This window comes from Larus michahellis, chromosome 3, assembly GCF_964199755.1.
Source record: "Larus michahellis chromosome 3, bLarMic1.1, whole genome shotgun sequence".
Lineage (NCBI taxonomy): Eukaryota > Metazoa > Chordata > Aves > Charadriiformes > Laridae > Larus > Larus michahellis.
This window is the reverse complement of record NC_133898.1, coordinates 114,980,685-115,005,411: the sequence shown is the minus strand read 5'-3', so window position 1 is coordinate 115,005,411 and position 24,727 is coordinate 114,980,685. Positions and strand designations below refer to the sequence as shown.

Genomic DNA, 24,727 nt, shown 5'->3' with positions numbered 1-24,727 from the left:
AGTTAATTCAAAACTTTAACAGATATTATAGTAAAAAGCATGAGACACTTTCGGTCGCTTGAGCAAGCACTGTTGAGAACACTGACAATGTGTATTACACTTCTGTAGATTTTTAACTGACACAAATACTCATCTAAAGCAAGAACAATGAATAATTTTACCAGATGCTTAGAAAGTTTAGTGATTCACTCAGGTGAGGTCAAACATAAGAGATAATGGCTAATTTCAAAACACAAACACCGGACACAAGATGAGATTCAAACTGGTCTATTCTGAGTCCATTAATGTTAACATCAGTTCAAGACACATCTTGCCAGAGGTCTGAAGTATTTGGCACAATGTGGCAATAGATTTAGACATACTAAACGGTACCCACTTATGAAATCTCTAACACATACAACAAGTAACAACTCAGTCTGCTCTTTCCTCTTCCCCCATGAAGCACAGTTTAGCTCTGTACGGCTAAAACTATGCCTTCGCATCTGCATGTTACAATCGCTTTATAGACTATTGCTCTAAATCCTTGTTTTACAATATCTACTTAAAATATCTGAAAAAGTAAAAAACTTTCACCCAAACTGTGTCTTCTCTGTCACCTTAAGTTAGGACACCACGCTCAATTACACCCTGCCTCTACTGAGCCAGCAAAGCCTCCTGGTTTGCCGGTATTTCCAAGTAACTATTACAACTTACCTTTAATAGTCCTGTCTGCTCTACCTGTGCTTGAAACACTGCTTTATCACTTAGCTCCAGACAGGTAGGGCAGCACACCTGCTCTCCTATCATTTGCCTGTTCCCAGTTTTTAGACGACTGCTTCACAGATTGAACCGCAACAGATTTTAAACCCTTCCATCATATTCTGAGACTACTCGCTGAACTGATTACCTTCCCAGCTTCCTTCCCAGCTTCCATCTCACTGAAGCCCTTGCTCAGGAAGGAAGCTATTACCCTTTATAAAGTCTGCAGACGCCATTTTTCTTGTCTATAATAATGCTTAGAAACAGCTGCTGATTTTGGTTTTGATCAAATAGATTTGGCAACTTCAACCAAAAGCAGCATTATTCATGTTACGGTGTCTTTAATGTAGCAGCAGCACCCAACTTCATTTACACATTGTCTGGAAGTTTTCAAAACACAGTGCATGAATAAGATTGAGCATGAGAAACTGGCAGAATGGCTGAGGCGCAAGCTGCTGAAGGTGCTGGATTATAAAGCAGACAGAAGAAATTCAACCGACAGCAGCCTCGCAAAAGAAGAACGACAGGAGGACCCGGCACTTACTGTTGCACAAGAAACAGGATGGGCAGTGCCAGGTGTAAAAGTAGCTGCAAAATCTGGGAAGCCTGGAGTGGAACACGCACCTGAAAGGTGTTAACTTGAACGAGAGGCTCAGGCATAACAAGAGACTGGCTGATACACGGGATGCAAGGAAACGTAGAAAACAGTGCCAGAGTTGCTCCAGAACAGCCTGTTTAGAAACAATGACTAAAAAACTCACTGCGCTGAAAACATCAACCAACTGCTCCTTTTATTTGTTAACACACCATTTCAAACCAAAGTAAACATTACTTTCTAGAAATGTATTTGCTGTCATACAACAGTAGGTAAAAAAAATAGATAATATTTTAATTGCAAAATCTCACGATGTAATTAGATGCTAACGTGCTGTCCATTACACTCGAAGTATGTACAATTATGCCAAAAAAATGGTAATTTTATAGCTTCCTGTTGGCTCTGATGCAAAGTGAGGAAATAAATTCTGATAAACAGATTCTTTGGTAACTTTCCCAGCTAGAAACCAGTAACTTAAATTATAGATAAAATGACACTACAACTAAAGTACAGTAGTAGATCTCAGCACTACTATCTTAACAAAAAATTTCCATGCAGGAAAAAGGATCAATATGATACCATGGTTTGGGATCCAACTAATTTACACAGTTTTAATACTGTTACTTTTAGGCCTTTTTACTTCCTTAGGCCTGTGTTGTATTTTGGCTTTTTACAGAGTTTTTTGTTAAAAAGTTTGTGTTCTACCACACACACCTCATCATGGATATAAGAGGGCTGTATCCGCAGAAGAAAGGAGAATAACTGTATTACAAAATGGTAACTCTGGGGAAAGTCCACTTCTCTGTAATGAGCCAGATGACCACATGTTCTGAAAAGAAAGAAGGAAAAAAACCACCCTAAATTACAAGTGCATTTAGTTAGTATTTAGCTAGCGTTTATATATTTAAATGTAATTAGAAGAAAACGATACATTTTATCAACGGCATAAATCACAATTCTGGTCTACAATGTCGATTCTGTTAAAGGGTGCACTCCTGCCAAACCTTGAAGTAGAGAACTGGACCAAGACACATTTAGAGATGGTGCAGACACAGCGAGGAGGAAAAGCCTGTATAGCTTCTTGCACCATGAATCAGGATCATACTCAACCATACAAAGAACACATTCTTTGCCTTTCAGGACTTAACTGAACCACTGGTCATTCTGCCAGCTTTTAGCAAACGTAGCAAAGTGTGAAAATGGCTACCTTACTCTATTTTTAAAATTTCTAAGACTCTCCAGGGGGCTGGAGCATCGCTGCTATGAGGACAGGCTGAGAGAGTTGGGGCTGTTCAGCCGGGAGAAGAGAAGGCTCCGGGGAGACCTTATAGCCCCTTCCAGTACCTGAAGGGGCCCACAGGAAAGCTGGGGAGGGGCTCTTTATCAGGGAGTGGAGCGATAGGACAAGGGGTAACGGTTTTAAACTGAAACAGGGGAAATTTAGATTAGATATTAGAAAGAAATTCTTTACCGTGACGGTGGTGAGACACTGGAACAGGTTGCCCAGGGAAGCTGTGGATGCCCCATCCCTGGAAGTGTTCAAGGCCAGGCTGGATGGGGCTTTGAGCTGCCTGGTCTAGTGGGAGGTGTCCTTGCCCACGGCAGGGGGGTTGGAATTAGGTGATCTTTAAGAGCCCTTCCAACCCAAACCATTCTATGATTCTATGATCCAATGCAGACATCCCAGGATCTTTTCTCTATTCCTTGCCCACACTCTCCATAGGGCCCCCTCTCCTCTTCCTGACACTATTGCATGGGTTTATAACCCATCCATTTCTTCTCTGTTGCCTTTGTGGGCTAAATGTAAATTACCTGTCTAGAAACAACAGAGAATATCTAAGTTCAAGTCAAAGGAGTAATATAGGAAACACCAGGGCAAACATTGACCCGGTCAAGAGAAAGTAATTAGTGCTGTAGCAGCCTTCTGCTTAATTATTTTGTAGCTTTCACAGTGAAAATGTTAATGAAAATGGTGAGGTGATTTTACTGATGAAGTATATAATGAAAATAGCAGGCTGGACTTGCTGGTAACAAGTGTCAGCCTGAACAAAAGAGGACACAGGGGACAGACTGCAGAGATAGCTGCGTAAACATTAAGTTCAGCAATTTCGGTTGGAAAAATACCCTGTTCTGGGTTAGCCCCAGATTTGTTTTTATTAAAAGTGGTAAGTTTAAAATAGTATAAAATTAATCTGTTTCATTGAAAAAAAAAATCTTTTACATTGATATGGGGATTTAGGTGCTATTCACCATATAAGCCCTACTCATCTTCTAGCTTAGTAGGCATTACCCTGGGATGTGGAGAAGCAGAGTTTAAAATTTCCCCCCTCTGTCTGATTCAGAGCAGCGGTCTTAAATATTCACCAGAACAAGGACTGGAACCTGTCTGTCCCAATTTACGGGCAAGTGTGCTAATTACTAGACTATAGAGTCATTTGCTCGCTTCCCTCTGGCCCAACAAACATTTACATTTTACCTCAAACTGGCGGAACAGACGGACCCATCCTCGAGTGCCACGCAAGCCGCACTTCAGGGAGATGAGTCTTTGTTTAAAGCCTTCTGAAGTCTGGCAGATTAGAAATCTGAAACTAGGTTTTTTTGTGCCGTACAACCCACCCTATGCCCTGCCTCATGTTCCTCAAAAACTGCCAGCAACTTCTAACAAAAACTAAATTAGATCAGACATTCCAGCAGCGCCAGAATGAGTTAGCTGACCCCACAATCCAACGCGTTTGCTAAACTTGAGCTTCACTGAGAAATGTTGTCGGCTGAACCAAACCTGCATTTTTGGGCTCATATGAATTAAGACATTTTGCTATTTCCTAGTCCTAACCCTGAGATTCAGCAATTACAGCTCTTATGGCAACTTAGGTGTCAAATCTCAGTTTTCAGGGCAGGGGAGTGATATTGTATGTTCTGAGGCAAATGCATAATTATGTCCACACTGTAGAGCGCCTATTTGATTAACTGGAGTTATACTTTTCACAAGAGTACCTAAACACAAAATTTTTGCCCTATCTTGTGCTATTTCTGTGCTACTTACCCTAAGAGCATCTCCGAAGAGCTAAAAAAATTCCCAAGTGGTTTTAAATTTAGATGTGATAAGGGAAATCCATTTTTTCACACGTTGTAACACCTCATCTTATATCACCTAAAGACTTCTATAGCAAACCAATTTAGAATCCAGTTTAAAACTAAAAGTTTTAAAAGAAAAGAAAACGTAAGAGCATTTTACCAACCATTTGACCTATTTCAGCTTTACTGATCTGAAATCATACTTCAGTCCTAGGATTAAAGTATTTCAGTAGTCCCAGCTAGACCATGCTGATTTTTAGAGAAAGAGAATTGGTAAGTTTGTATGTATAATAGAACTAAAAACAAACACTTGCATAGGATAAAACCTCATATCTGAGGGAGTAGATGATGTTTTCCAAAGTTAAGTAAGTGTCAGATGTATAATTAACTACTTGCATTGCAAATGATATAATGGGAAATTTAACCGGTAAGAATTTAAATTCAAATCTTGTTTCATGAAGGCTATGACAGTTTGCCATTAACATTTTAATATATTACATATGAAAATGTAGGCTTAAAAAACAGACTTTGCATGAAAGATTATTCACACAAACATACACCGAAATATCCACTCGTTCTGTGTGTACATAAGATTTACGCAAATTTGTGGTAAAAGGATTATTACCTCTCCTCCCTTCAAAAAAAAAAAAAAAAAAAAAGCTTCTTATTCATACAAAAGAATGAATCCATACAACCAAAGCTCTTGTAATATAACACTGTGTTTACATTATTCCAACCCATTTCTGTCACAGTGGATATGTGAAAGGTAATGTGAAAAGGAAAATAAAGATAAGCAAATAAATCCACTGAAAGACAGAAAAGACTGCATATGGGTAAAAGCCAGTTATTTTCAAGGGGAATATTTAACGTTTTACAAATCAGAAAGGTATCTCTAAGATTTTATAGAGGCTGTTGCTCTCTTAAGCATGCCATTTATAAGCATGTACCACATAAAGATATTTAAGATGTTATTCAATGCGCTAATGAAATCTCATTTCACATTAATGTACCCTGACCTCCTTTCCAAAAAACCACGCTCTAACTGCACACATGAGAAATTCAGGAGAATCCAATCCACCTGCAAAGGTCAGCTTTTTCACTCTTACCCACCAGTACATTCACCTTCTGGATCAGGATTTCATGATACGACCAATGGCCGAACTGAAATCTAGCCGATCATGCAGAGGCCGTACCACACTACCCAGGGAGTTTACAAGAAACACTATTTTAGATATTTCCTATTCCTTGGAGTAAATGCTGCCAAACTCCCACGCTCCCTCAGCAGGGCTTTTGCTCTCTTATCTCTGGCCACAGTTCTCTGCCAGCACCCACCAAATCAAGAATTCACCAATTTTTGCAGAATTTGACCCAAGACGAGAAGGTATTAAAGGAAGAGTGAGAAGTTCAACACAAACCAGGCAGATGCTTAAATATCCATATAATTTTGTACAAGGCTGGATTAGCTGGGCGATCATTCTCATTGCTACTTAGGTCCTTGAAAGAAAATAATTTTACCAACAAATAGCATGACTGTTTTGATATACCCTTAACTGAATATAAAAATTCCCTTTCACTTGAGAAGTCAGGATTTGGGAACAGTTCTATAGTAAAGACAGACACTAAACTTCCTTAGTAGCACAAAATGTTTTCTTTCTCCATGTTTCTTCTTCTACTTTTCTGCTTGCAAAAATTACAATTGTTGATTCCCAATATGCTTAGATGAAATAGTGATGAAGACCTTTCCACTTGTAACTTTTTTAAAAAAAAATATGTTCTGGAGGCATTAATTGCCTGCTTATTTCAACTCTGCCTGCTAATTTTAACTTCAATTTTGATTAAGGCCACCACAAAAGCAGTATAATGATTTAGCAAATTAATTTCCTGTGCTTTTTTGTGAGCCAGGGGAGAAAGGAATGGAACTGTTTTCCCATTCTCTGGAGAGCTGTGGCGCAAGTTTTTTTCTAAAACACTATGAAGAAGGAAGTGAAGTGAATATTTGTACCCAGCTGCTACTCTTGCCATGTGACTCTAGTTGTTGATTTTGTCTCATCTCCTCTCTTCTCTAAAGCTCACTTTGATCACTCTTCATATTACAATTTGTCTACTCCCAATCCAAGACTAACCATTCTGCACACGCCCCTTTCTACAAATTATTTTAACTGTGTGTGAATACATAGCTGTGTACACACCCCGTATTTGTCATTTGTAAAAATATATATATATATTTTTTATATAATATATATATGGCACTTTACTTTCAGGAGAACTTCACAAAATATATTTCACAAAAATTTGAATACTTACTTCTCATTACATAGTTTAACTGTACACAGCCAATAGTCAGGGTTTTTGACTGTAAGTAAACCATGTTTTTCTTGCAAAACTCCCTTCAGGCTATGCCCGTGAAAACAACTCCCATCTGTGTTTTCTTCAGACCAACTTAACTGAAAACTTGAAGGATTTGGCTTTTCAGCAGGTAGCACTGAACCGGACAGCTTGACAAACTGATTTTGTAAGTTCACAGCCGTTTCTGTACAAACAGAAACAAAGAAAAAACAAGGCAAAAAGTATTAGAATACTGTTTAGACGCAATTAATATGGAATGAAAATAGGGTATTTGTGCCTTATTTTATTTTATTTAAACCTCTGTGTGGAATACTGAGAAACCCCCATTCTATTTAAAATTCAACTTTGTCACACGGTATAGGGAAAGATTTTAAAAGACAATTAAAAATGCCACGGCTTTCATACATAATGATATTAATACTGGGGTACTCCAAAAGCATTCCCCAAGTAAAACATCTAAAATCCATTTGATACTGCTGCTATTTTTATTCTGATAGAAAACACATGCCAGGATGCCTTTCGCTGTATTTAGCTGGTTATATGCTATCACTCAGACTAGCTAAGATTTTGTTTTGAGTAATTTCCTGTGTATCAGAATTAAGGAAGCCTGGTTTCATAGACATATGGATTTAAGTTAAAGTTTTCCATAGTGCAAATTTCAACTGGGAAAACAAACAAACAACAACAAACCCCACTCCACCTTTCCCCACTGCTAGTAAAAGAATGACAAACTTTCATAAGTTACTGAGGCTGAGAAGGAAAAGAAGGTATGACGATAGATCAGCACGCACAATATGACCACCTAAGCCTTGCTTCCCCAGGATAAAAAGCAGATTAAAAAACACTGTTGTTGGAGCTGCAACTTCTTTTTATGACTTGTCTCTGAATAAATTCATTCATAAGCTGGGAAAAAAGCAGAAGAGACATCCTAGAGTAATCCAAAGACTGGGAAGCTTATCTTACAAGAGGACACCGAAATCTACCATCAAAACCAAAGTCTGAGGAAGGTTTCTGAAAACCTGTATCTGGCACATAAGTGTTCTAGAGCACTCTTCGTGTCTACTATTTTAAATTTGGTTTAAGATGTATCTTGCCCAGTTGCAATGGCATTATGTGACATTCCTCCTTGCAACAGCTAGTGGTAAAGCTCTGTAATCTAAGTGGCCCTCTTTTAGCTCGAAGAGAAGCAGAGCCGAGTGAGGAATCTAGAGTGCCACAGAAATGATCAATAATGAATAAATGCAGGAACTAAAGGCCATCTGATCAGCTTGAAATAAGCAAACCTAAATGTGTATTTCCATGGAACGTGACTTGACTGCAGGAGCAACCCTACCGAATTTTGAAGAGTAAGAACATTTAAAAAACTCCAATTGCATCCTTGAAAGAGAAATCCAACACGGGTTATTCAAACCAAACAGGATTATACAACTTGTTTAGAAGTCCTTGAACCAGTCCCTTCCAGAAACTGGAAGAGTATATAAATGGAACAAATATCACTTGACACACTAAATCTCTCTCCAAATATCTGCTCCTTACTAAATACTATTAAACGTAGAATGAAGAACTTCAGATCTAATTTTGTTGAATAAAATGCTGGTTTTCCATATTTGCACAGATAAGTGGGGGTTTTGTGGGTTTGTTTGTTTGCTTTTATGGCAACATAAAATACAGTAATTTCTTATAAGTACTAGTAGAGCTACTAAAATGAAGTAGATGTACCTGCACTCTAACCATGTATAGCTAGCTATTGAAGTAAAGCCATGTTCAGACAAGCCTTCCTCACTTTCTACGGAAGACTGCAAGAAGGAGTGGGAGACAAGAGGGACATGCAAGGTCTACCAAAGGACATTCTGGGATATCCACACCAAAGGATACAAGGAAGTAAAGGAGGAAACGGACAGGAAAGCTATGGAAGACCACCAACAATTCATGAAGATCACAGTTATATAAAGGCAGCTAACAAACCAGTGAAGATGATAACAGTAGGTCATTAGGAAGACTGGCAAAGGCAGTTTCAGTTAAGCATGAGGAAAATGTCTGTTTGAAGAATTCCAGCTACAGGTTGTAAAATTAAAGTAAAAAAAAACCACTACATTAATTGTACCCAGAGATGAAAGAGAGAAGAGAAAGTATTTTAAGATGTAAATGTTATCACAGTCAGGGCTGCACATTTTCTATGATGGGAAAAGTTGGAGCAGATTTCTCACTTGCTGGAAAGGCAAAATTTACTCACGTCTTCTCTTAAGAACTTTAGATTTCTGCTTGTCTGAATAAAAAAGTACCTTTTCACATCTCCACAGATACCTAGCAAAAAGAGACATAAGAATCATTAGGAAAAAGCAAGCTGGAGCAAACAAGCCAAAGGATAGTAATTTCTTACAAATACAGCTAGAGTTATTAAAATAAAATAATCTAATGGTTAGTGCTATTATTAAAAGCCACTGCCCCCCCACACATCTAGGAAGTCTTTTTTCAGAGTAGGCAAACTGAGGCATGTATGCCTCGATTTACGATAATCAGTTAATTGTTCAGTTGTATAGGCTACTTGTCACAGAAAGTGAGCATTTAATTAATATGCTAGATAAACATTATGAGTGTAAACAGAAAATTAAGACAGGGTTTTAATCGCTCTATTCACTCAAGCTTGATGGATGGAAATGTGAAGCAAAATCTTAACCTTTTTAATTTCTGCGGGGGTCAGGATTTCACATAAAACTTTCTACCTTAAAAAAAAGTACTTAAAACCTCTTACTTGGCTCTTTCTTCATCCAGTTTCTTTTGCTTCACATCCAAGGAACATTTTATAACCTTGTACCACTTTTTGAACTCAAAATACGGACCACCTGAATAAAACATTCACATTTTAGGTTGGGAAGAAGTCAAAGAAACATGCAATACACAGAAGGTGGTCTCCATGCAGTTAGACTCTGTGTCTTCCACCTGTATTGCACACCTATCCTGAATTCTATGTGCTTTAAGAAGACATACTCAATCTAACAATTCTGTAAGAAAGAGAAATGCAGAAATGCAGTGAAAGAACAGCAAGTCGTAAGAAGTGCAAAGAAGCTCCTTAGCTTAGGATAGATTTCATAAATTTAGCACAATTCAAACCCTTTCCCTCCTTCCTGAAAGTTAAGCCTAGGAACTACCCCTTCTCTACCAAATGAACTAGATGTCCACGGTGGGAAGTGGCCTTCACCTGATTGAAAGTTGACTTCAAGGGATTAATGCAACTATACCTCAAGCTTAGGTTTAAACAAGTAAGATCTAAACAAGCTCAGATGTAAAATTTCAAATAGTTTCATCAGCTCCTCACTGTTCGTTCTACTATCCATGAAATGTTATAGGGCACGAAGAATGGGCTAGATAATTGTATTCACTTCATATCAGCCTCCCATGTTTTCAGCACAGGAACTTCACTCCATATCTGAACAAATATTTATCAGCACATGCAAAAACATTAAGGCAGATGGCATTCCTGCAGCCCATTCATCATCCATGCTCCAAAGAGGCACAGGACTGAAGCAGACCAACTGGGTACAGTAAGTATAAGTATTCCAAACAGAACTATGGTGTAGATTTATATATTTAAAATATAATCAACTCTTATTACCCATGGGTGGATTATCTGCATTGTGAATTAACCAGGCTTTGCATTTCCCCATCACCTCAGCTGCACTGCGTGCGATGCTTGCATCATGCTTTGCTTTGCCAGCTAGTTGTTTAAACGGTTTTGAAGGTGAATATACTATTCTTATAATCAAGCTTACATACGTTTTGTATTATCTGCATTTTTGCTATTCAAGTTACCCTGCCACAGGATGTCTTAGATGCTAGAAATATGGATGGACTCAAAAAGCAACAGACAAATGAAGGGAAGAAAAACCCTTCAGTAGTTCTTAAAATTCAAAGGTGTGGATAAAACTTCTTTTGTTAACTCCTTAAACCCAGAGGTTTAAGTAAGTATTCCTAAATTGCTGGGAGGGCAGTCGGGAGGGGAGGGAGGCAGAAATTTTTATTAAACTCCCTATGAATTATTAAGCACCTGTCACAAGCAAAACCATTATCAGAGACATGATGCTACACTATCATAACCGTTCACCTGGCCAGTACTGCTGGTCTGATGTTCATATAGCCGAGCTGGCTGGAAAATACACAGCTCTGTGATACACACATACACATATACATCTCAACCACATGTTTTACTGAAACATGGACAGTATTGTGTATCTGTGTAGTTCATAGAACACACACACACACAAACCCACTAGGTAACTACAACTAGCTACTACTGTACAGCTTCCAATCTGTCTTGAAAAACTGTAGGAGTTGAAATACTATTATTTTTTTTTTAATTAAAAAAAAAAAAGACTAGAGAAAGGATAGTTAAATTGAGAATGGAATCAACATAAATTGGATCTTTAAAACTCAGTATTAACCATTATTCATTTCAGCACGCTAAGTTTGAGAAAATGCCAGAGGCAGTTTTGAGATCTGGCACTAATCAGTGCTCTAACAGAAATTCTCACATCAGCTCCTCTGCACAGCTGCTCACCATCACCCCAACATTTTAAGGATAGGGGCAACATAGCACAGCTTATGGATCACTTGGCACCAGCAGATTTTAAATTAAAAAAGTGGGCAAAGAATGAGCTGTTAATTCCCAAGGGCAATGAGACTAGTTAATAGGGGAGAAACCCCATTAAGACATTAATGGCTTTGAGCCTCAGTTTGTAAGCAGTTGCACAACTTCTACTCATCGCTATCATGTACTTCAAGTTTTCAAGGGAAATGGAAAGGGAAAAGAAACTAAGATCCAAAATAAGTTTGTGCATCCACTTGAAAATGAGAATGACCAGTTTTAGTTAACAGTGATGACTATCTCTAGATACAGCAGTAATTGTGCTCACACATGGCTAACACCAATTTTATTATTGAATTGAATTCTAAAAAAGTAACAGAAGGGTCAAAATGGACCCCAAACTGGATGGACGGTGTAAAAGATAAACCACTGTAACACATCTTTGATCTTATCTTCAACTGTGATCTGGATCAGGCCATGGAATACCTTCCTGAAGATTTCTAATCTTTGATTTGGTCTTTCTGCCCTCAAAGAACCATGTTCACACCATTATCTTCTCTATCTTAATTGCTGCTAGCTTTTCCACACTCTCTCAGGATTATTTGGACTAAGAAAATAGATTACATCTGAAATAAGTTACACACTAAGACATTTTATTTAACAAGACTAAACAAGTTTGGATTTTATCATAAACGTGGTTTGATGCCCCTAATAAGTGTCTGCTATTTACGAACAAAGTGCGTTCCCTCTTTACTGCGTATCCATTCATCTTCACCTACCATGCATAAAATTCTAAAACAAGAGGCAAACGTGCACAAGGAGAAGCAGAAAAGTACCTAGCAAAATGTGTTCCAAATTCCCCTATCCAGTACAATAAGAATTATGCAGGTAAACTGAGATGACTTTATGTGAAGAAGTTGTACTGTTTTCTTTGAATAAAGATTTGCCCTAGAAAAATAAATGACAAAACCACATTTTAACGATCAATAAGACAAGTCTTTCTAAGCCTGATTACAAAGTTATCTAATTTACAAAATCGTAAGATTGCTTCTACTAGAATATTTCTGTACCTTCTTTGTTATTTTTATTTCTTTCTTCAGCAAAGTCTGAAAGTAACCTGAAAAAAAATAAAATCAGGCTATTTTGTAGATCCAAATACTGCATTTTTGACATGAAGTTCAAATACAATCCACAAAAATTACACCCTAATTTTATGCCAAGTTTCAGATTCAAACTCGATGATTTTTACAAAGAAGTAATATACAATGTCTAAAATGTTTTCAGGTATGTTTTATGCTACTGAACTTAATCACAATTAAAATATTATAAATTTAATATTACTAAAGAAAGAATGACCCAAGACAATCCTTTGCACTGTTTGAAATTTGGATTTGCTACAGGTTTGGCCTGTACACTTACCATTCATAGTGATCATCTAATAAAAACAATAATTTGAGCACAACTACAATAACTGCTGCAGCAAGAACATCGTATTTCACGTTTCTTGTTGACTTATTTCCAGGCACAAGAGTCAGGAAATCCGCTTCTCCAATACGGATCTTTTTCACCACGCGACAAGTCCAATTATGCAATTCATCTGATTAATGTAAATAAAAATATAAAATGAGTATGTCGAGGCAAACCAGAAGCACTTGTACAGTGCAAATATGTTGGTCATTTGAAGAAAACAATGCTTACGTCTTTTAGGACCATTAGACAGCAATTTTTCAGGCTGAAAAGTATTTTTGATTATTTTTAAAAATACTAGGCAACCTTCACTGTGCTTACATGAAAAACAGTCGTGACTTATTATATACTCACATGGAGGGGGGAAAAAAAAAAAAATCACATTTTTAATAGTGTTTTGGTCTTACTCAAATGACGTTAGAACACTAATGAATGCTATTGTGGGAAAGCACATCTTAAATCTACATAAATATAGTTCCAAAAAAAACCCCAAAAGCCAAAAACTTGTCACAAACGTTTTTCCTGCATGTTGACTAAGCACCCAGGCGAGGAGGGATTCAGTGCCGCAGAGAGGAACAGGACTCAGTTTAGTTTAAAGAGGGGAGCTGGGTATGAACAGCAGTCTAATCACGGGAGGGCAACGCTCGGTGCCGCCCCGACCGAAGCCGGCTGAGGGACAGACCGTCCCAGCCCAGGTTAAAACTGGCATTACACAGTAAAGCCACGTTATGTCGAACAGATACAGCTCCAGCTCCAAAAGCAGCAGTGTGATATCTGTACAGTCTCTCATTACTCTATGCTTATTTTTCACAGATACAAATCCCCCAAATTTCTCACCTTTCCTGTTCAGCAAGAAATACAGGAGTTGATTACATCACTGTCAGATTCCACAAAGGTTAGCAATGTATGACTAAGTACAACCTTAATCCAGCTATACTTTGTACTCTCCTGCTGCTTACAAAGAGTTCAGTAGGAACTCATTTTTAATCCTCTCGTACATAACAGTAAAAGTTAAACAAAATCTGTAAACCAAATTTTCTTATAAATACTGCCAGTGCATTTTCTTTTATTTCAGATCCTTAAAATGGCCCGTTCATTATTATTTAATGTCCTAAGAGGCACTGCCAATTCATTGCTTAATTTATTTTTTAGGAGTTGTTAGACAGCAGCAGCAGTCCTTTTTCAAATTGTAAAAAAATGCTTCTAAGTGATAAAAAGTTTAGTTGCAAGGAAAAAACAAAGGGCAATATATTCTTATTTTACAGTAATTTTCAAAGAGTACTTGGCTTTGTATTTCTCAGCAATAAATCTGAAAACGCCATATTTCTAACTGCTTCTTTGATTCAATTGATACTTCAAAATCTAAAACATAATGTGATCCTCTATAGGCTCTAGTGCAACACTGGTGTAAAACTACAAAATAGGAATTTCTACCCTGGAATTTTAGCCCTAAATTTGTTGTTTGTCTTCTCTTTGTTCAACTGTGAGTACAAAGAAAAGCCAAGGAGCTTTGTCCAACAGAACTAACTGCAAAATAAGACAATAAAAACCCCCAAACTATTAATTGTTGGAATGCTTTGAGGAAAAAAAGAAATACTAATTTACAGGCTACTTGTCTGTAGAATTCCTCTTCAGCAATAGTGGTATTTGATAGGAGGTACGGTAGCCCAACAGACACAGTTCACATACTAGGACTTACTGGTCTTTCTCTGGCAATTTAATACTCAAGACTTAACTTCAGGATAAACAAAAATATTCAATAGTTATGCAACATATGATTTCAAAACTAAATTGGAATCAAGTGAGACACCAGCTGATTTGTAACACAGCATCGTTTGTTAATACTAATATTAATGCTAATACGCAATATTATAGCATATATATACACTATTATATATGAGACAATTCCAGCGCTAAACAATCAGGTCCCGACTTCATAAATCATTTAGCTAAAGTTAATAAATCAAGTGACTTCAACTAGTGCCTCTTAGTTCACATGGATACTGAAAGGTTTGAAATGAAGTATCCACTCCACAGCCTTAGAGAGCCAGCACCAGAGTGCCACTGCATATCTGGGCCTATAATACATACTCTAAATGTTTGATGAAGGTGCTTTCTATAGAAATTATCTTTCAGTTCAAGCTTAAATGGGTATAAATTAGAAGGAAAAGAGCAGGTGCTTTTAAAGTAGTAATTCAAGTCTTTCTAGAGTTTAATAAACCAAAGAAAAATTTTATCAGTTCAGGTTTGGGAAAATATTTACCAGGTAAATTGGCTTCCATCAAGTACTTCATGCACAACATGTCTGGATGAAGAAAGCAGCTGTCTGTTATATCTGGAAAACGAGGCAGGTCTAAAAACGCCGCAAGCTCAAGCATTTTGTTGTATACTTCTTCATATACCGGCCATGACTGAAAGACAGGGTTAGAAAGTGTTACACATTTGCTCTGTTAACCATATTTGTTATTCATTTTAAATTAGTTATCGGTGTTAAATTCTGTATTATTTAATACAGAATTACTTATACAGACTCTTTCAGCACTCTGTGACTAAACATACATGCAAGAATGGAGCCAGACTGCAGTACTGCAAAGAGAAACATGCGCTACTTTAAAAGCCCATGAAATACAAAAGGAACAAATAGAAAGTTGCTTCAGACCTGCAACCAACCCACTACCTTTTTGTGAAGTGATCAGTATGTCTCCAGATGCTCCAAAATTGAAAGAGCATTGGAAGAAAAAAAAAAAAAAAAATACAGGTGCAATTGAGGGTGAACTCTCTAAAGAGCTGAGATCACAGAACCACAGAAGGGTGGAGGTTAACAGGGACTGCTTGAGACCATCTAGTCCAAGCCCTCTGCTCGGGTCAGCTACAGCAGGTTGCCCAGGACCACGTCCAGTTGGACTTTGGGTATCTCCATAGATGGCAACCCCACAAGCTCTGTGGGAAATGTGCTCCGGTGTTTCACCACACTCACTGTGCAAGTTTGTATATTTTCCTTATGCTTAAATGGAATTTCTTGTATTTCAATTTGTGTCCATTTCCACTCATCCTGTCACTGGGTACCACTAAGCAGGATCTGGTTCTTCTCCCTTGTACCCTCCCACCAGGTATTCATACACGCATCATAAGCCCCCTCCCGCCCCGAGTCGTCTCTTCTCCATCTCCAGGATGAACAGTCCTAGCTCTGTCAGCCTCCCCTCGTTTTTCAGAAGCTCCACTCCCTTCATCACCTTCATGGCCCTTTACTGGACTCACTCCAGTATGTCCATATCTCCTTTGTACCGCAGAACCCAGAACTGGACCCATCACTCCAGATTTGTCTCCCCAGGGCTAAGCAGAGAGGAAGGATCGCCGCCCTTGACCTGCTGGCAATACTCTGCCTAATGTGTCCCGGGATGATGTTGGTGCTCTTTGACACAAGGCCACATTCATCTTCACAGAATCTTGTCCACCAGAACTCCCAGGGCCTTCTCTGAGAAGCTGCTTTCCAGCCAGGCAGCCCCCCAGCACGTGCTGGTGTCTGCGGTTATTCCGCAATAGGTATTTATCACCGAGAATATGATCGATATGAGGCTGACAGGCCTTTAGTTCCCTGGATCCTCCTTTCTGCTCTTCTTGCAGACAGGGGTGATCTTTGCTTTCTTCCAGTCCTCAAGTAACTCCCCCAGTCACCATGGTTTTTCAAAAACTGACAGTGGCTTTGCAATGACACCAGCCAGCCACCCCAGCACTTGTGGCAGCATCCTGTCACGGCCCATTAACCTTCATAAGTCCAGTTTGTTTAAATATTCCTAACCTCATCCTCCCTCCAACAAGGGTAAATTTACCTTCCCCCGGGCTTTCCCATTGGTTTGAGGGATCTGGAATTGGTGAAGGCTGCAAAAACATGAGGTAAAAAAAGGCATTCATCACCTTAGCCTTCTCCTTGGGTCTTTGTGACCATGTCCCCATTCCCATTCAGAAGCAGGCTCATGGTCTTCAGAACCTTCCCACAGAATCTTTAATATAATTTTTTTAAGAAAAAAAATAAATCTAATTCCATATTTGCATATTTATTCATGAAAGTTCTCACAATTTCTACTGAGGTTTTCCTGCTAGAGGAGAATATAACTTGCAGCCAGATTTTGTCACGCTTATTCATAATGAACTCAGCAGGACCTGGTGAAGTTTGCGTAAGGTTGGACTGTAAGACTTGACCCTCATTTCTCAATACTTTAAGAATTAAGAATGTTTTATTAAACATTCTTAATTCTTTCTATTTTAAATGATTACTTATATTTATCTCTTAAAGTGATAATTTTCAGTGGTTCAGGCTACTCTACCATTTTAAACATATAAAAAGCATTGCTTTTTCTGCTTGTGTTGGCGGTTCTAATTCAGTAGAGCGCTTGATCATGTATTCATATTGATCAAGTCAATTTGTGCATAAGATACTTTCCTATAATAGGCCTTGAGCAGGGATTTACACTTTATGCACAGGTTCAAAACTTTCCCGAAAAAGAGTGAATTCAGGCTTAGTTTTTTTCTAGACCAGAATAAAAACAGAGCAATCATGTTTAAAACAACAGTAAGACTGCAATAATGAATTTTTATTCAATCATCTGGCCTCATCTCTTTTAATAAGCTGAGTAGCCAATGCTCAAATTTTATTGTTTTGAATGACTGCCAACATTTCCTTTTCTTTTTTTTTTTTCAAATTATCTCCCCCTCAGACTGCAGTTCAGACTTGCTTAACTGTGTGAACACATGCTTAAGCAAATGAATAATTTTGCTGTCACTTACTATTACACATGCAACTTTTTGTAACAGTTAGGAAGTTGTACCCTGTTCATTATATTTTCTAAACAGTGTTAAAAATTGGCTTAGAGTGCTACAGGACTATCTTGAGAAACAAGAAAAACACGCATTACGAGACTTCTACAGAAGACCAGGCTCACAGTACTTTCCATTCCTGTTAAAAAGCAATGCTAAACTGAATACCAAAACAATCTGGAACAAAACCTGAATCATATGTAACTTCTCTTGAGCGTATTTGGAGAAAAATAAAAGTCCCAGGATAGTTCAAATAAAAGCATCACGTAAATACCAGTCCTAATTAGATATAAAGGAAATAAGTTTTTCCCTTTAATGAAAGGCAGTTGAATTAGTAGCTTCTTAATAATATATGAGAGATGAAAATAAATTAAGACACGGGAATTCAGTCATTTGAAGCATTCCCGTTGTCAAATATTAAACTATCACCCATGAAGTTATCTGAACAGCCTAATTTAACACAGAGGTACTTTGAGAAATAAAACTGCTAATTGGAGGGCTCAAGCTAGGCACCTTCATTACCTTCTATCTGAGCTTCTCTCACTGCATCAGGCTAAGGGGACAGCTTTCCTCTGCTAGGTACTACTGAGTCATCCCTTCCTCCTCAAGCCCGACACCGACTTCTGTCTCAAAGCTTTTGACTGCAAGTTAGAGAAGGCAATTGGTTCTTTTTCAAAATGGCTAGAAAACAGTCTTCCCTTTGCAATGACAACTGATGCTTTCTTTTTTCTTTTTTTTTTTTTTAAAGAGTAAACAAGTGGTGTAAAAGCTACAAATAAAAATTACTACCGAGAGCTATCATTTGGCTTATTTTAGAAAGGATGTTAACAGACAAAAAATGGTTTTAGTTGATGTGCGTTCGAAAAGAAAAGTAAACACAATTGGACGTGCAGCTCTAAGAAGGGCGTACTCATCCACCATAAAGATCAACCAAATCAACTGCTACTTTCCAGGGCTTAACCCCCTAAGCTCACAAACATTCACTGTAGTACTCATGTTTCTACAACACAGCGCTGAGTCATGACAATGCAAGTTCCACCAAACACCACGCTGCCAGGAGTACACAGTAATCTCTTGGACTGTAAACTGCAAGCATAAGCTGGATCCAACACAAGATCACATCTCAGTAGAACACATCACAGCAAAGATCTGAAGGCTGAAAGGTTGAGGACTGCGGGGACTGTAGAGCATTTCAGTCATCAAGAACTGAGGATTTTTACCAGTCACTACATACCCTGTTCCTGCCCTGTTTAATGCTGAAAGAGCTGTGTGTTCAAAGAGCAAATCTCTTATTCTGCAAAGTTTCATGTGTACTGGGAGAGTTAAAATAGAAAGAACATCCAAATTCCACGCAACAAACACAGCAAATGCTAGCACAATATTAAGAATAAGCAAGATGCAGCAAAAATGCAGCTTCAAAATAAATAAAAGTGATCACCTTCTACCTAGCTATGTACTTCTGCCAGAAAAAAAGAACTTGATAAAACAAGTTGCACTGAAAGTCAACCAGCAAATCAACCAGGAAAGCAAGATCCAGAGCTGGGGCCTCCTTCAGGAGAAAAACCTCTGCCTCCAGCACCCCACGATTAAACCCCAAGGGAGGAATACTTGGACAAGAGGGGACAGTGTTAGATCATACACCACATGCTCTCAAAGTATAACTTTCGCTTATCCAATCATAAATTAAAGAATTTTGCATTACGTATTTTCAAGTTGTGTTTCTGTGCTAAATGTTAGGACAACTCCCCTGTCCATCAGCACGTGGAGTTACTGAGCTCTCACCTTGTTTCAAGAACCTGGGAAACACTCCACATATAAAACTCAGTTACAAACCCTTGAGGGCACTTAATAATTTCAGGAAGACTGACAGAAAACCCTTTTAAAGTTATGCCACCTGCTAGCCTTTTCAGGTGTTTCGCAAGCTGGGATTTCTTCAGGACCGATCAACAATGCTGACAGAGTCTACAGCTTGTCTAGATTGGGTACAGAGGTTACTGAGAACTTTTCTTAACTGTTTTGTCTTTAAAATCTCTGTATCTTATTCCCACAAATAAGGTAACTTCAGATCTTCTCCAGAAAGCAATAGGAAAGATGAGAACTAGGGAATATGCTTTTCTTTTCTTTGCCACCATCCTCAGCTGAGCACAGGAGGACAAAATACACACTATTGAGTCGGTGAAGAACTGTCTAGAACAAGATTTTCATGGTGATAAATATTCATTAGACTATTTAAATCGGTTGCCTTTATCTTTCAAAGTTACATGGAATTTTTCACCTGTATTAGAAAAGAACAAGCTGGTGTTCAGAAGCAGATGAGCCAAACTATTAGCATGATAATCAGATCACGGTAACAGGTAATTGTTTTGGGTAAGCCAAGATTGCAGCCTCTCCTACTTGTTTGGACAATATCAGAATGTTGCTGATCAACAAGTAGAAAACAGTATGCACTGGCTGGCTTTCTAGATTCATTTGCAGGCTCCAGAGCTTCTGGTTTTACATGTGGTCTGACTGACCCTCCTTAGATGACTGTATAGGCTGTTTCCTTCTGTATCAGAACAACATCCCAGCAGCCATTACTTACATTTTCACAGTTCAGGTTATCCTTCTACCTGTGAACTTCCATCCGGAAAACCCTTTCTTCCCATGCCTGCACATTCTCTAAGGCTCTACCGTCACCTGTCCAGCAGCAGACATCTTTCCTAAGTGATTCCTTTAATGACCATTTAATACTGGAATCTAATAAAGTCCAACTTCACTTTTTCATTCTTGGCTTTTTGTTGCTCTCTGGGAACTTTTGATGTTCAGAGTTTGGCTGTAAAAACCAGCACAGCTTCATCACTTTTAAGATGACCAAGACAACCTAGACCGAGTTTGAAAAAGAATGTTCCAAACTTCTCAGGAAATGGACCAAGAAGGCAATTTAACTTGGAGATTTGGAAAACATCAAGTTAGGAGGCTTGGAGAAGGGGTTTTTACAACACAATCCAGAATTTTGGTCCAATTCTTGCATAAAGCAAAAGACATTTATTGTAAAAATAATAAATCAAGTGGATGTCCTAATGTGTGTAAACATCTTTGAATATAGTTTGCATTGAAACACACTTTGCCAGGAACCTAAACTAGCTTTAAACTTCCATAAGGTAAAATTAGGTACCAACAACGAGCACAGCAGTCGAGTGCTCTACGGAGCCTGGTTCACCTCATTTTGCTTCTGCTGCTCAACTGGTTCAGATATATCTGGTCGTCTGCAGCATAAGCCTGATGTGGGACGATGCCAGCCGCAGTGCACACAGGTTACATAAAAGAATTGACAGTAAAGACAATAACAGTATCAGCTGTGAAATTTACACCCAGATTAGTATTGTAAACTGAATGAAGTGACCTTGCGAACCAATCGTTACGTACTATATCCTTAATGTCATCAGCTAGCCCAAACTCCTAGATTACTAAAGATTTTTTTTTTCATGCTTTGTGTGTACTCTCACAATATTACCAATCTGGCTACCTCCCATACAAACACGCACGAATGAATCTTGCTGATGTATATCTTTTAAACAACATTTTTTCCCCCCTTGCCTAACCTCTGTCCACCTCTCAGGGACCATCACCATTCCACCTGGAACAGCAGCAAGCTAATACAACAGCCATCGCACGCAAATTAAATGTGCTTTAGCACTGTGTTTTATTATGAATACAAACTTTAAAAAACAAGCATCACTCACTAATACTTTTTTCCCCAGCTATGTTAGATAGCAAAACTAATGTTAGTCAACTGTTGCACTGTTCGATTCTGTGATGTCTCAAGCTAAATTTTTCACGAATGCCTTCTTTGCAGAGCACAGGGTATACAGAACAGACACACGTGATGTAAAGGCTGGACATCGTAAACACTGTTACCACTGCTATGTAGAAACGTCCCAGACTTGTGAATTGCTGGTGAGTATGAAAGTATACTGGGGAGAGCCCCTGTACCCTCCCCCCCCTACATTTTTTCCTAGGTAACTATCAGAAACAGGAGAGCAGAATCAATGAGCTTCCAGTCTGACTCGGTGCAGCCATTCGATGTGGACTAAATGAGCGGATAAATTTCTGCAAACCCTGATATCCATGAATCACATACAGATGCTGATGTAACAGCGAGAGGGTGTGCCTGGAATTATTGAAAGGGAACCAAATGACAAGAAGAACAAAGACGGGTGAAACTGTGACAACTCCATTTAGATAACTGCTAAGAAATATGCATCTCATGAGACTTCTTCCACCAGAAAAAACACAAAGAGACCAAGCACACGCTTACAGTTGCTGCTTTACAAGCCTCATCAAGCAGAAGGGATAACTGAAAGGTAACACAAGACAACGAAATCAATTTGTCCACCTTGAAGCCAGGCAAACACGTTCCCCAAATTATCTGCCTGGCAACAAATGGGCAGAAAAGGCAGCAGGAGGAAGAAAAGTCAAGATACCATTTGAAAAATCATAGATGATGTCACACTGTCAGCTACTACGTCTTAAAATCCCAAACTACTCCTGATCATTGTTGCAGAGGAAATGAGAAGGATCTTCGTATAGAAAAAGAAGATTAATTTTAGAAGACGACTCAATAAAAAATGTTTATGCATCTTTGAGAGAAAAAAAAATATATAGGTGTGCTAAGATATTAGTCTGCATTAAATTGACACAGGCAGTCTTTACTGAAGAATTCGAGATTGCTTGTGGATGAGCCAGCAACCACATACAAGAGAAAAAGCTAATTGAACATCCAGTACAGTTGTACACTTTTACCAGAGGAAATAAAAAGAGAGAAGAGATTTTCATTGGATGCATAGCAGACCTTTTAATATACTAGTTTCAGAGGAAGACATCTTGTTCATTACACGATTCCTGGCCAAAGTGGTTTTTGAATAAATGAGTTTCAATATTATTAAACCAAGAGAGACACATGCTTGAGCATTAGCTTGATCATGCTCACATGCTAACTCTGACAAATATCGCTTTTCTAAAAAAGTAGTCTTTCTATAAACAGAGAGAGTAATCCAATAAGGAGCTGAACTGTCATAATGTACTGAAATTTAAGAGTTTGAGAACAGATTTCATCGAATTTCATAAATATTTTGTTAGGTTTGTTTTCCTTCTTCATTAAGTAATGCTTTAAGACAGGTATGGACAAGCTAGAGTTTCTGTTACACAACAGCAAGCTCCCATGATAAACTTGATTACAATAACCCTTTCAGCAGTGAACTTCCTCCTCAGGGTTTTTTTTTTTTCTTTCAAGTAAAAGCCTCACCCTTGCTTCTTTTCATTCTGCACTGCTTTCTACCCTGAACAAGTACAGCATGCACCTGTTAAAATGCACAAAAAATACAGAGCTAGACAGAAAAAAAATAAATCCCACAGACAGAGGCAGCCACCCCAACAAAACTGAGATTACAAGGTATCTCAAAACACCAGCAGACCACAGCAGGAATCGCTGCTTGTTTTGGAAAGTAAAAGCAGCATTAGAAGATTATTTTTTAAATAAACAAGAACAACTGGCTCCTGTCTTAATTTGAATCCTTTAAATAGTTACCACTAAAAAAAAAATATAAAAAAAATCATATGGCAATTAATCTCATCCAAATTTTAGACAGGAAAAGAGGCTCTTACACATCAGACCTTAAATGTTTTTAGAACGGGATCTCAGCAAACAGAGCAATGTGTCTAAAAGCCAGTCTGGTGGATATACTTTCCAGGGAAGCAGAAAGCCATTGTCATTCCAGTCTGAACACTCTGGGAGAAAACAGAGCAAACATTTGACCTGCATTCACAAGTTTATTAATAGATTTAGTCAGGCATTAACTTTGTTTGAATCAGCCCCAAACTAAAATATAAATATGCAATTCACCAAAACCTGGAGTGTGAGACAATCCAAACAGCAGCAGTTTCCTAGGAGCTGTGTGATGACTTGAAGACCTGGGTATTAGCCAGTAACAGATTATTAAATGATAAAATAACCTTTTGAAAAGCCACTGTGAAAAAAAAAAAAAAATAAATACAGGGACAACTTTACAGGATTTTCGAAATCTTCAGGTTTCCTCATGATGCTGCCACAAACCCACCCCATTGCCTCAGGCAGGTCTCTTTGTCCCAGTTTTCCACCTTGTGATAGAGCAGCACGACACCACCCCTGAGAGCCCGGCCCTGGAGGAGCAGCCACCGGGCAGCCAAAGGCACCTCGTGGGATGAGGGGGAACCACCAGCACCAAAAGAAGAGAAAGAACCAAATATTCCGCAGCTGTGCTGGCTTCACATGGCATGCACTAAAGCAGGCTTAAACTCCCATATTAAATGAAGAAAAGGAAAAGAGATATGGAGCGGCTCATTTTTTTTATTGCGTGTTAAACTAAGATGCTATCTTGGTTTAGAAACAATATGAGATGAAGTGATTAATGACTACACCCTAGCACACTTACACATCAGTCTCAGCTAAAAGCAAATTCATTCCAGTAATTCCTAAATTCCATACGCTTTACTTTAAAACCTTAATCGCTATTCAAAGACATGAAAGGAAGACCGTATTAGCTTAATCTATTCACAAATCCAAGACCTGTGCTTACTTTTAGGGCCCCCAAAAAATTGCACAGAACTGAAGGCTGTTTAGAAATATTATGGGTAAAATGGAAAAACCCTTAAGGTGCCATCTCTGCCATTCCAGGATGGCTCCCCCACGGCCTAGAATTTATTTACTCTTACATGGCTTTTCACGTTTCTCCTCTTACCACATTTCTAGGCCAGACTTCTTGCCAGCGTTCCTTCTTCCTCCTAGTGTTGGGATCATCACTACTACTCAAACCCAAGAAATTTCACATTGTGAGTTTTTAAACAAGCAATTCCTTTAGTCCCTCCACCAAAACAAACCAAAGGATCACTAGAAAAATACTGGCATTCAAAACCCTTTTTCAAAAAGCAGTTTTTACTTAAGAAAACTGTATAGCTTTCATTGCTTAGGATTCTTTGACATAAGCTAGAGATACCCCTTTTAAGCACCGATTTTGCATATTTTTACTATTTAATCATTCCTCAACATTTTTCAAGCTGAATACGAAACATCTCCAGATCTTTAAATCTGAAAC

At 38.4% G+C, this 24,727-nt stretch overlaps 1 protein-coding gene across 5 annotated transcripts in view; it reads right to left on the bottom strand.

Moving 5' to 3' along the window:
• Positions 1-252: 252 nt before the first annotated feature.
• Positions 253-24,727, bottom strand: part of TAF1B (TATA-box binding protein associated factor, RNA polymerase I subunit B) — a 50,107-nt gene continuing 25,632 nt past the window's right edge. For 3 of the 5 annotated variants that reach the window (XM_074581821.1, XM_074581819.1, XM_074581822.1), the window contains 7 exons: positions 15,067-15,214; positions 12,756-12,933; positions 12,407-12,453; positions 9,507-9,597; positions 8,988-9,058; positions 6,713-6,938; positions 1,505-2,162 (listed from right to left, as the gene is read on the bottom strand). In XM_074581821.1, coding sequence (XP_074437922.1) covers positions 1,970-2,162; positions 6,713-6,938; positions 8,988-9,058; positions 9,507-9,597; positions 12,407-12,453; positions 12,756-12,933; positions 15,067-15,214 — 954 coding nt within the window. In that variant the 3' untranslated portion in view covers positions 1,505-1,969. Of the gene's footprint in view, positions 1,470-1,504; positions 2,163-6,712; positions 6,939-8,987; positions 9,059-9,506; positions 9,598-12,406; positions 12,454-12,755; positions 12,934-15,066; positions 15,215-24,727 lie in introns of those variants that run through there. The other 2 variants (XM_074581818.1, XM_074581820.1) reach the window with 1 other exon arrangement.